At 35.4% G+C, this 14,274-nt stretch overlaps 1 protein-coding gene across 1 annotated transcript in view; it reads right to left on the bottom strand.

Moving 5' to 3' along the window:
• The window catches only part of kmt2cb (lysine (K)-specific methyltransferase 2Cb), a 115,093-nt gene that overhangs the window by 72,580 nt on the left and 28,239 nt on the right, over positions 1-14,274 (bottom strand). Inside the window, exons 6-7 of the mRNA XM_059564122.1 lie at positions 2,263-2,360; positions 1,684-1,793 (exon numbers count right to left, since the gene is read on the bottom strand). Coding sequence (XP_059420105.1) covers positions 1,684-1,793; positions 2,263-2,360 — 208 coding nt within the window. The remainder of the gene's footprint in view (positions 1-1,683; positions 1,794-2,262; positions 2,361-14,274) is intronic.

Below are 14,274 nucleotides of genomic sequence, written 5' to 3' on the forward strand. Positions count from 1 at the left end.
TCTATTTCACAGCTGATCAGCGGCAACCTTTAGCAGCCAGTTAAGATTCCTCCTCTAGCTCTAGCCTTTCACAGAATTACAGCAGCACAGCCGTACGAGTCAGCAGGCAAAGAGCCCTAGAAACCCTATCAGCTGTCATTAGAGTAACATTAAACACGAGCAAGAAATAAACTCAAAATTAGGCCTGGGCTGAAATATGGTTTGTACACGCAAATGTACAGAGGGTGGAATGTAGAACTATTCTACATTCATTTGGAAGTAATAATTAAATATGGGGTGAATGCATTTTATTTGTAAATTTAAATTAAAATGTATAATTCTGTAATGTTACATTTCAGCAAAAATCAGAAGTATTATAAAATTCCCAGTGTTTCATATAAACTAGAACAAAAACTTTTAAAATTGTTTTTGTTAAATAAAATAATGCTGAAACGAAATGAAATTTGAACATTAAATAAAAACCTAATTTAGAATTTTTGTCTTTGCAACGGACTAATTTGAACAATAAAAGGAGTACAAATTAAATAAAAATAAATCAAAGTTAAATAATGATACAAAAACGTTAAAAGCACATAACAAAAAAATATAAGCTAATTTTAAAATAATAAATGTATTATAATTAACTAGATTATCCAACAATAGTTATGTAATACATAAAACATTGACATTTCAACAAAAAATCATAAAGTATTATAAAATTATCAAAACTATTAAATTTTTTTTTGTTCATTTAAAATAACACTGAAATAAAATAAAACAAGAATATTAGATAAACACTTCATTTAGAAATGCTGCCCTGGTAAATGACCTTTTTAAACATTAAAATGAGTTAAAGATACTAAAATCTGTAAAAAAAAAAAAAACCCAAAAAAGATCAAAGTTAAATAATAATATAAATTAAAAATAAAACATAAAAAGCACATAACAAAAGCATGTAAATGAGAAAAACAAAAACATAATCCAAAAATAATTTAAAAGACTATAAATAATACTAAAATAATTACTTTATTTTAAAATTACACGCGATAGATTTAATAACAGGACCATCTTAGATTATCATTGAATTGCTGGTTTATATGCACCAATATTAACATTTTGGTGAAAACTGATAAGACAACAATTCATTACATTTTATTGCCAATAACCAATAAATAATGATTTTTTTTTTACTGTTTTAATGAAAATAAATTTAAAATAAAGCACTAAAAACTGAAATTAGTAGTTTTAAATTTAATTTACTTTTCATCTTCAAAAAATTATTTAGAAATTTGCTAGATTACATACACAGTGTTACTAAATTATTCGTGTTTTCAAAGATTAACTTGGCGTAAGATGACAGTCTAAACATTAAAGATAAAGTCTAAAGAAAAACAATAAAAAACATCATAAACAGTTAAATATCAAAAAAATAAAATAAAACTGCAACACTGCAACATCAGCAGATAATTAGGACCAACATCAAAAACACAACATATTCAGATGGAAGCCATAAAAGACAAAACAGCTTCAGGAAAGATAACGGTTCTGGATAAAATAAAACTACAGAAGATTTTTTGCATAACCTTTCAAGTATTTCAGTGAGGTAATATTTACATAAAGTTTACAGTCATTACTTTATTCACGAGTCCTCACATGATTCAGCCTAGATAATCATCAGCTAAATCAAAAGATATCGCAGCATACCTCTGTGCTCCCTGAGTGGATGGCTTTGTCCACATTTAGCAGTGATTGATCCTCCGCTTGACACACAAAATTTGACCACAACGCGCAGCTTTGATGAGCCCAGCACTGACCTGCAAACACAAGGGATCAGAAGATGTCTCTTTCTTTCTTTTCAGTCATACATCACATTCTTTCTTCTTTCTGTTTAACACAAAAGGGCACATGCTGCCTAAGCTCTCATTCAGTGTTTTACAGAAGACCGAAAGTCACATGGGTTTGATCAACACAGTAAAGATTGATCAAGTTCTTTTTACTTTTCTAACAATTTCAGTTCCTCATCCAAGTGTGATGTGTCTGACTACACTGTCTAATTTCAGACTGGTTCCTGTTTTTTTACCTTCATTATATCATTCTCTGTACAATCAGTGGAAGAACTCAATTGAACATTTGATTAAAAGAAATTTCAACAGCTGTATATGAGACAGAAAACCTTTGATTTTTTTTTTTTTTCTGTTATTACTTACAAGAAACAATGAGAGTATTTTCTATTGTAAGCTTGTCTCTGTGTGTGCCTAGGTAAAGTTTTAAACAGGTTTGTACCCGACTCATCAAAGAGTTTTCGGACATCGATGTCGTCCGGCAGACCGACGTGACGAAGCTCCTCCCAGAATCTGCCTCCTCCTTCCTCGGCCCCGACACTGCAGGACAGAGACAGACTGATTACAGGGGATCTGGTTTAGTCTTACACAATGTCCTAACCAAGATTATCTGTTGGCCTGAACAGGGACAGATAGGAGAAAGTGAGATTGTTTGAAAACTAGGGATGCGTGCTACGACTAATTTCATTGCCCTTTATTTAGCAACTAGTCTAACCGACTAATCTAAAAATAGGAAACCCTCAAAAAACACTGTGTGTATATGTGATCCATTTTAATTACTTAAACTATGATGTGTCAAATAATCTTAGTTATACTACAGGGCTGTTGAATGCTTGAATCTAATTGGCTGACGAACGTTCTAAGGTGTGCAATTATTTTCAAAAAAAAAAAAAAAAAAAAAAAAACAGCAAAAAAACCAAAACCTACAACAACAATAACTAAGCAATTAAATACTGTAATCTATTTATTACTCTCTCATATATAATTGCATTAATAACTGCATCAGTCTGCTATAAATGGCTAAAGTCTCTGTTACTAGATCTAAAATTACATTTTGCAATTAGCAAAAGAAGTGTTGGGTGAGATGTGCAAAACAATCACAAGAGTGTTTTAAAGACAAAAACCTGACGAATTTCTTGAAATAGAACATCTGAACAATATTTGAGGTGTGTATGTGACGAGTGGGGCGGGGCCGAGGGATGTGGGAACACGAGCGAGGCCGGTGGAGTGATTGGGAAATCCGCTACACCTGCGACCCACCACCGGTCTCGAGTCCCACAGAGGGGATGGAAGGATATAAAACTGGAGCGACGACAGTGAAGGACGAGAGAGGACCAGGCCTGGGCTTTATTTTAAGTTTTGTTTTTATTTGTGCGGATCAGCCGGCTGCGAGGGGCTGATGCGCTGTTTTGTGTTTATTTTGAATTATTAAAGTCTTTGTTTGATTGTCCGCCGGTTCCCGCCTCCTTCTTCCCATTGATTATGGAGTTTTAATTATTATAGTGTAACCATAATATAAGCAGAACAATGTACTCCAGTCTATTGAATTATTACAAACCTGATTCCAAAAAAGTTGGGACACTGTAATGGAATAATTTACAAATCTCATAAACTTATATTTTATTCACAATAGAATATAGATAACATATCAAACGTTGAAAGTGAGACATTTTGAAATGTCATGCCAAAAATTGGCTCATTTTGGATTTCATGAGAGCTACACATTCCAAAAAAGTTGGGACAGGTAGCAATAAGAGGCGGGAAAAGTTAAATGTACACATAAGGAACAGCTGGAGGATCAATTTGCAACTTATTAGGTCAATTGGCAACAAGATTGGGTATAAAAAGAGCCTTCCAGAGTGGCAGGGTCTCTCAGAAGTCAAGATGGGCAGAGGATCACCAATTCCCCCAAAGCTGCGGTGAAAAATAGTGGAGCAATATCAGAAAGGAGTTTCTCAGAGAAAAATTGCAAAAAGTTTGAAGTTATCATCATCTACAGTGCATAATATCATCTAAATATTCAGAGAATCTGGAACAATCTCTGTGTATAAGGGTCAAGTCCAGAAAACCATACTGGATGCCCGTGATCTTCGGGCCCTTAGACGGCACTGCATCACATACAGGAATGCTACTGTAATGGAAATCACAACATGGGCTCAGGAATACTTCCAGAAAACATTGTCGGTGAACACAATCCCCCGTGCCATTCGCCGTTGCTGGCTAAAACTCTATAGGTTTAAACATTTGATGTCATCTATGTTGTATTCTGAATAAAATACTTAAATTTGAAACTTTCACATCATTGCATTCTGTTTTTATTCACAATTTGTACAGTGTCCCAACTTTTTTGAAATCAGGTTTGTAAAAAACATTGCATAACCGAGCTTGAGGAGAGATGCTGATGCTTCGTGTCATGGCTGCATCATGGATGTGCACTATTTTCTAATAATTCAACGGTCCATCATCAATTATTTCTTATGTAATCTTATTATCCAAATCGATTTTATTTCCCATCAAACTGTTAAAATTTACAACACTGGTTGCAACCAAAGCAGCAGATGGGATGAATGATAATTAATATTCATTTTCTGACACTAGGTGGTGCTTAAATCAGAAATACAGTGGTTACCATGATTACCCCATAAACAAAGCAATGCTGTGCATATAAACACTATTTTATTAGGCATTATATGGAGATAACATGGGGAAAAAGTGTCAACAAAAACAAAAATGTTTCAGTTCAATCATAATGTTTTCACGTTTTAACTGCTAAATACATTCCCACACCTTGCTCAGCTTCCAAGCTTACATTTTCCCGCAGCGAGTGACAACGAATAAGAGATCTTTGTACCATTAAAAAATTCCGTTTAAGTGCCCTTCTCAGAACAACAACAACAAAAACACAATATATTTTTTTATAATAACAAGCTACAAAAAATACGTTATTGGATATTATGGGATCTGTGCTGTCATATGTTCAAACACATTTGCATTTGACTGCCTCCAGAGCAAGATATCAACAAAAAGTCATACATCATCACATAACAGGCTCCGCCCACTGGCATTCAGTCGCTTAACATTGTGAAACCTGTTTACAACAAAAACACGAGCATTGCATTGCATCTAGTGTTGTCAGAGTACCGATGTTGGTACCAGACGGTACTGAAATTAAACAAATGTGACGATGCCAGCATTTTGATGCCAGCATTTTTGCTGCCGTTTTGAGCGCTGTTGAGCAGCTATGATTGGCTACTAGTGTTGTCAAAAGACCCGGTACTTCGGTACCAAGTCGGTACTAAAAAAATTTAAATGTGACAGTACCAGGTTTCTTTAAGTACCGGTAGTACCGAGGTCCCGTTCAAACCCGGTTCAGCGCTATGATTTCCGCGAAGCAGAAAACGAGGACGGAATCACAAAATCCAGTCATGAAAATGAAACTTACATTTTAATATGGAAGAATTTGTCAAAGTTAGCATAAATTAATCAAATCAAATCTCCATATGGACCAGTATCTGTAAATGTTAAGCCGCAAAAGTTGTTTGAAATATGAATCCGTGTTCTGCGCGTCTCTGTGTGAATTAATGAATGGCAGAGACGTGCAGGTTTGTTTACTACATAGACTGAAGCACATGACGCTTGCATTAATTTCAGCATCTGAGCTTCAGAGTTCTCTCTCCATCAAGCGATCTGAACTTTTCAGTTCATCTCAATGGACGCACAACGCACCTGTATTTGATGCTCTGTAAACTCTTTGTGAAGGCACACGACTCACCGTCGCTTTTTCTCACACATGCAAAGAGAGCGAGAGTCTTACCACGCTGAATCGACACGCTACATGTAAACTATTCTTTGTTGTCTTCTCCTGTCAAAATAATGGAGTTCATTTAGAATTATTCATATTCATTTTCGAATCAAGCAGAAGACATACCGGTTTCTCCGGTAGTGGGCGGAGCTAATGCGCAAATGGCAATTTCATTGGCCGGCGCTGATTTCTTACCGTCCCTGTTTTGCAGGGAAAACATTTCTTCCATGTTTTAATTTTAATAGCAAATCCCCTTTAATTACCAAAAATAAAATGTTTAAATTTCATAAATTAAAAGACAAATTAAATTTGGGTGAAACTTGTTTACTGTTTTTCATAATTATATAACTTGTAGAAAAACTTAAAACACAATTGTAAATAAGTATAAAGAATGGCATTGGTTTTATTTTTAGTGCTAAAAAGTTTTTTTTTTTTATTAGCATATTTTTTGTGTTTTGCTTTGGTACCGAAATTGGTACAGAGAACCGTGGATTTTCACTGGTATCGGTACCGAATACAGAAATTTTGGTACCGTGACAACACTACTGGCTACAATGATCAACGCTTCTCACTTTTCATCTAGCACTTACACAGATACACACTGGAGCATTTAGTGTGTCAAAATGAACAAACTATCGATGATTCTTATATTTAACTTTATGAATAGATTAACAATTATATCAAGAGCAATAAGGGACTAGTTCTCTAATAATGATAATAGTGCGACCACACTGTCACAGAAAACAAGTAACACAGCATCAGAGATCTGATTTTCCAAAATATGCTTCCTTTAAATGTAGAAGGTTTACAGAACCTTTCATTGGTCTGGCACCAACTTATTCGCAAAATATGCCACAATGTCAGTTTGCCAAATATCAAATTAGATCACCCAACTGCATCCAAGTCCAATTAATTCCTAAACAAACGGTCTCTGGCTGCTCTGCCTTTAAATATCTGCCACTAATAATGGAATAAGCAGTGGAAATCACTGAAATTGTTCTTTTGTATTTCCGCAACAGCTTTCTTTCATTGATTCATTTACAGATATTTTTTTTACTAACACCTAAAAATTATTTTGCCAGGTAAGTAACGGTCACCAGGGTTATTTTAGTTATATAAACAAATAAAATATATGCTAACTGAAATAAAACAAAATATAAAAATCCATAATAATATCTTAATACTTAAATAACGTTAAGTTATTTTATATATTTTTTATTCCTAATTGTTCCCCTTCAGTTCTTCAGGAGCTTAATATCCTCTTAGCATGCTGTTGTAGTAAATAAGATTCTTGTTTTTATGTGACTTGCCTGGTAAAAAACAAATAAATACTTTTGACAATTTTAATGTAACGTAAATTTCAATTAAATTTTTTTTTGTAATGCCTATTCAAAGATTGTTCATCTGTAAATTATCTATAAATTGTGCATGTCTATAAATTATCTACTTTTGGGCTTTTCCACTTATTATAATGATTGCCACGATACAACCTTCGTAATCATCGGGAAGAAGGAGGCGGGAACCGGCGGACAATCAACGGAAACTTTAATGATCAAAATAAAGACAAAACAGGGCATCAGCCCCTCACGGACGACTGACACGCACAAATAAAAATCAAAAACACAAAATAAAGTCCTGGCCCTTTCTCGTCCGTCACTGTCGTCGCTCCGGTTATATATCCCTCCATCTCCTCCGTGGGACTCGAGACCGGCGAGTGTCGCAGGTGTCGCTCATCTCCAATCACTCCACTGGCCTCGCTCCTGTTCCCACGTCCCTCGGCCCCGCCCCACTCGTCACAATGATATATATTAAAGTGCAGTTGATTCAATCTTAATTAATAAGATTTAATTCAATTAAAATGTTTTCCAGCCCTAATGTAACAGAGTCTGAGATGAATGTGTACATGCTCATGATCACCAGAAGAGTGTTAATTTATTCTTGACATTGAGGCACTGGACGGGTTTGACTCACAGCCATATTAATTTAGGTTGGGGGGTGGGGGTTGTGTGGGATGGGGTTGATTGATTAACCACTTGCACAGAAATGACTCATCGTAAATACATCATGGGACAAAAATGTATCTATCACAGCGCAGCGCATCTCATTAAAACCCCTCCTCTATCCACCTGCTGGGACGGCTGACATATACGAGGGGTCAGCGTTGATTTCAAATGCAGTGTGTGCTGCTGACTGACATTCTGAGTAATCCCAAGACAATAGATGGGGATGATACAAAATATAATTTCTGAGAACAATGTACCACATTATTTTACCTAGTAGCTATTTTACATAATCTAACAAAGCAATTAAATAATGTACACAAGTCAACAAGCCTTATGTAAATAAATACAAATTATACACAAAAATGTATAAGGATCCTTTGCACAGGGAAGTTTTTTGGCATCACAGAGTTTGAATGTTCAGTATGGTTTGGAAACCTAACTATACAGCTTAAATCTAAATTAGCACACCTGGTGTTGATAGCACGAAAAACTGTTGGACATGAAGATTATTTGAATCTTCAACATTTATATGAGAATTGCATTGCATTCACAGTATGAAATGCTCCCCTCCGGTAGAAGATATAGAGTCCCTATGTGTAAATTTAATAGGTATTAGAATTATTTTGTGCCTGTATGTGTACGAATGCTGAATAACAGCTTATCTTACTAATTTTACATTTGTAAATCTTAATTTAACTTTATTATTATTATTTTTTTTTTGTATGTATATGCGCCAACATGTAGTCCACAACAAATTTCCTTTCGAGGACAATAACGTATACTACTACTACTAGTCCCTATAAAAGATGACTCAATAAAATTTTGTGGTGCTTCTAATTAAGTGATAAAATGCAGTTGCAAAGGTACAAAATACTTATCACCACTACTCATTTGCACCAATTAAACGTGCAACTCTTTGTTTTACTACCAAATCATATGTAATATCTAATTATTAATACAATTTTACATATTTATATAAATATAGATAACTGGTTTTGGGATATTGTATTATGAAAATTCTACATATTGCCCCTGTATAAGTCGCACTTTTTCCCCTAGGCATTATTGGTATTTTGGTTACTCAATAAATTGTATATAATTTAATTTCCATTTAATTCATAGTAAACTATTGTCATTTCTGGCTGGGTCAATTGGCCAATCAGAGCAGACTGCGCTTGTCGGAAGGAGGGACTTTGTAGAGAATTATGCGTTTGAGAGAGACGGGGCATAGAGGACCTACATTAATGTACAGTATTTGAATTTTTTTTTTACATTAAAGCATGTCAACATATTCTGTTTCACCAAATACACCAATAATGATCTTTAAAAAAGCATCATATGACCCCTTTAAATGTAATAGCAGCCTATGAAATGAAAATAAATTTCATAAAATACAAATTTTGTTATAAATCACGCATTATTTTATTATTTGTCACAAGTAGTAGACCATTTCCATGCCGTGGGTAATAAGAGGATTTTCCACCCAGCTACCACCGCAAGTATATTTCAAACCTCTGGGGAGCACTGCACCCTAGCATTTTTAATCAGTAAACATCATAAACCCACCTTCATCTTCTGTCATGTCAAGTGAACCACATCTCCAGAAATTCCCTTACAATCATCTTTTTCCACCATCACGTCTCACTACTTCACATTCAGACCTGCTGCTTGATAGTGCAGCCCACAGATGACAGAGCTCAGCAGGGCTGGTGAACGGCCAACATCAGACTGGCAGCACATTACGTCACATGGGCCCCTGGGAGACAGCTGATTGGCTCCAAAGAGCCAAGACAAATTAGGCAACTGTGCGAAAGAGCAGGGAAAGGGCCCTTTGTTGTGCTGAGCGCACGCTGGGGCTGGAGTCTCACATCTCGCTCTGTGACTCTCAGTAGCTGTAGGGTAATGATCAGCTCTGGGAGAACGCTCGCAGAGACCCACATATGAAAAGCAAACAGTCAACAGCCATGTGTGTGCTCACACCTTTGTGAATAAAGCACAGGGCACAGGATTTACATCTATCTGGATAATGCCGGGTTATTAAAGGCGTAAACGATATTGCTATAGTACTATGCAGGGCTCCATACTGTGACTGTTTTTTCTGGCGGTGCGACTAAATTTTGTTAGAGGTTGCACTGATGCGAGCACTGAGTTATCCAACTCATAACAACTGCCATTTCTGCTGCATATGATATACATCAAACAAAACGTGCAAAAAAAGTGTAATCATTTGAGCTGCGGAGAGCGGACCAATAATTAGCTGCTTTACCACGGTCGGGCCAGTGCGAGCCAGGGCTTAAAACGGCGGGGCTAATAGCCTCGGACCTGTAGCACCGAGGCCAAAATAGCGCTGCGTTTCCACCAACGAGCCTGAAGCTCCGCTGCGCTTCACTAAAACCTGCCCTTTACATGCCTCTCAAAAACAACATCATACAGCTCCATCATTTCACCAACAAAGTGAAGTTATCAGAAAGCTAATTAATAAGGACTAAGTTTAAGGAATAAGTCACTGGAACTAGCGTGATAATAGCGGCCGTTTGTTTGCATGCTTTGTCAAATATTTAAATCCGAAAGCATCGATGCTTTACTATAATAAGAGATAAATTGATCATAATGAATTAATTTATCAGGATTGAATTTTAGTCACACAGAAATAAAATGTTATGAACATATTCTGTTATTCAGTCGAGTCTGTTTCTGTTTATTTGAAGTCACAATAGCATATATACGTCACATTTAGAAAGCATAATCATTTATATATTTTTATAAAAGCTACCGAACAAAACCATTATTATATTTTGATGACATATGCTACGCGGAGCTAAACTCTCAAGACGAGACTTATGACAGATATAATATGATACTAAATAAATACACGATTGTGATAGAGATTAAGAAGCTGATGTCTGATTTCTACAGCGGTCATATTTACCATGTTTACTATGGTAACGTTAATGTCTAGCGTGCAGTCTTTTGCATCGCTTATAAATATTTCTGCCTTGTATGCTGATTATAATCTACATTGGATCAAGTTATTTCAAACACTCGCTGCTGACTGAAAGTGAGTTTTGAGCTCAACGTATTTAAAAAAGTATTTAATGCTTGTGTTACAGCTGTTAGCTTCATGAAATGATCCGTGGCGCTGACACTCTCGGAGAAACTCCGCCTTTGTTCAGAACTATTCCTCTAGCCACAGCTGGCCCGCTTTGGTCCAAGGTTTTTGTCAGGCCAAAAAACCTGGCCGTTGGCGTGATGAGGCCCGATCAAGCCCCGGAAGTGACAGTGGAAACGCGACCGGCCCTGGCACGCACTAGCACACCTGCTTTTGGCCCGACAGTGGAAACGCGGCTATTGAGTGCAGCACAAACAAACTGGTCTGAGCTCAGAACAGGTTTACTCTAGTACCAGTGTTGATCTCACCACACTGTTACTGCACAGAGATCCAGTGAGAGGAGTTTGAAATCGCCGAAGAATGAATAAGGTTGCTGTGAGATCTAGTGAGAAGAATTCAAATTCTGCAGAGAATTATCAACCGATCAAACAGCACTGATGTCCGACAGAAAACCAGAAATAGTAACACTAACCATGTCCATGGATTTGTGGCAGAAATAGTGGAATGTTATTATATTATTAATTTCAGGGTTTGAACAACCTTCTGAAAGAGGAATTAAAGCACTTTTTGATGACTTTCAAGCATTTCATACAACTATTTCCAGCACTTTAATCTATTAAAAATAATAAAATTTAAATGTTATTTTTAATGGGATGACCAAAATATACTTAGTGGTAAACAAACACTTACATAAAATAAAAAAATAAATCTAATTGTTACTATAACCAGTAGACGGCAGCAGAGGAGCACTAATGGGCTGATTAGTTTTTCGTTTTTACTTTTTGCTTTATATTTTGAAATTATAAAATCACTATTATAAAATATCAAATCATCAAGAAATCTAAATTTGACAAAGTTTTGCACTTTTTTGTGTATAAAGTAGGAAAAGTCACAAAATTGCCTTAAAAAAAATAACTTTTTAAAGCAGCTCGCCCTTTCAGATGCTATGACGGACTCTTGTGTACTTGTGCTGTTTAATGCATTTGAGATGTGCTGTTTTCCTCAGTGCATAACCAGAGGTGGAAAGAGTACAAAAATATTCTACTCAAGTAAAAGTACCATTACATTAATGAAATTTTACTTTAGTACAAGTAAAAGTACCAGTCTAAAAATCTACTCAAGTAAAAGTAAAAAGTAGCTCATTTAAAATTTACTCAGAGTAAAAATTACTTATTTTACATTTTAACAGTGGAAGGGAGTGAAAAATGGGACAGGCCAAGGATGTCAAACTCAGTTCCTGGAGGGCCACAGTCCTGCACAGTTCAGATTTAACCCTAATTAAACACACCTGATCCAGCTAATCTAATCATTTAGGTTTATTTGAAAACTACATGATATGTGTGCTGGAGCAGGGTTAGAACTAAACTCTGCAGGGCTACGGCCCTCCAGGAACTGAGTTTGACACCCCTGTGATAGGTCTATTAATCTCAAACTAGTTGTTTTTAATTAAAGGAATCAGTTATTTAGAATAATAAAACATTTGGGCTGTTACCAGGCAAATCAGTATCAACAAACTCATCTTTTAATGCAGAGGAAATGCAGAAGATTCATTGGAAGTGGCATTTAGATGTATTACACTGTTTAGTGCAGGACAAGAATGCATTTAACCTGCAGTTACAAATGCATGAATAATGTTTTGATATACAAGACATAAACCCCTGGTTTCACAGACAAGGCTTAAGCTAGTCCCAGACTAAAATGCATGTTTGAACTGTCTCAGCTGAAAATATCTTGCTCTGACATATCTTAACAAATGTCAGTGTCATTGTTCTGTGTCAAGATGCACACCTGTAATGTTTTCTTCTAAGGCATTTTTGTAATAGTCGCTTTAATATCTTAATTTAACTAAGGTCTAGTCCTGGCTTAAGCTAAGCCCTGTGTGTGAAACCAGGCCAAAATGTTGAATACTCATTTGAAATGATAAGAAATGAATTATTTAAAACAATCAAAAGATACTTTAAATGTGAAATTAAAATGGCCAGTATGTGTCAGCAAGTCACTGTTAATAAGTGAGTCATTGCGATTGAACCGAATCATTTAAACGGTTGATTCATTCAGGAACGAAACACTGTCACGTTGCTCAGAGACGCAAAACTGTGCTTTGGTGGCTGTGTTTGGAATTATTTTCTGTTGTAGAAATAGAGCTAAAAAAGGCAATATGGTGTCTAAAACGCAAGTCTCTTAATTAACTTGTTTACTGAACTGTTATATATATGTATTTATATATTCATGATGATTTTTGGAGGAAAAGATGGCATTCTTTGTGTGATTTTGATTTAATATATGAAATTATATAAATATGTGAATTTTCTGCCCCTATATCTTCAATTTTGTGATCATTCTAAATGCATTTTAGGAGACTGAATCAGTGAAAGAATGCACTATAAATGCGCGCGCACATCATTAAAACAAAAATAGCACACTCCTCACCACTGTCTTTTTGGCTAATTTGTGCAAAACCTCTTGCTAAAATGTCAAAGCTTCATTTTAACCACCAATGCAACGATGCAATTATTTAGCTTAGCTCTACATTCTTGCGAAGGTTTGATGTCTTGTCGAGATTTTATAAGCTGCTAGTTTGGTCTTCCTAGGCAAGTACAGCTTACACTGCATAATAGAGCATACATATGACCAGGGGTTCACTTCATTTCCTTCGAGTTCAACTTCAGAATATGACGGGGTTTCGTTTTCAGCGGTGTCTGCACCACTAACGCCTGTTTTGTCCGTCTGCATCTTTCTTGTGATTTTAGCGCCAGTTTGCCCTCCTGCCCATTATTTACTGCCGTAGTTTCCAGGGAGCGATTTATTTTTTTTATTTTTATTTTTTTTTACTCAGTAATTAATGTGTTTTAAAATGTAGCCAAGTACAATACTTCAAACAAAATATACTTAAGTAAAAGTAAAATTACAGATTTTAAAAATTACTTTAAAAAGTATTAGTACACAAAAAAGCTACTCAATTACAGTAACGCGAGTAAATGTAATTCGTTACTTTCCACCTCTGTGCATAACTAACATTTCACTATATAATGTCCAACTCTGAACGTTAGAAAGTCATGAAAGTTTTTCAATTTTGCTGTCAAGAGTGCACGAGCCTACTGCATGCGATTCTCCGCTAAACTTAAATCCCCCCAAAAAATAAATAAAATAATTATCACTGATTTCACAAAAATATGAAGCAGCGCAACTGTTTTCAGTATTGATAATAATCAGAAATGTTTATTGAGCAACAAATAAGCGTCACAGGAATAAATTACATTTTAAAATAAATAAATATTTATTTTAGAGAATATTTTATTACATATTCAATTATTTATTAATATTTCACAATATTACGGGTTTTACTCTTTTTTTTGCTCAAATAAATGTATCTTCAGTTAGCATTAGCCAAATCTTTAAAAACATTCAAAATCCTACTGTAAACTTATAAGAGCAGTGTACTACCAAAACTAACAGAAGCGTACAACAATCATAGCATAGCTTTAGAAGACACTGAACCACTACAATATGCTTTAAATTAAAGTATGTGGGACAAAAAAA

The sequence above is a fragment of the Carassius carassius genome, chromosome 12 (genome assembly GCF_963082965.1).
Source record: "Carassius carassius chromosome 12, fCarCar2.1, whole genome shotgun sequence".
NCBI lineage: Eukaryota > Metazoa > Chordata > Actinopteri > Cypriniformes > Cyprinidae > Carassius > Carassius carassius.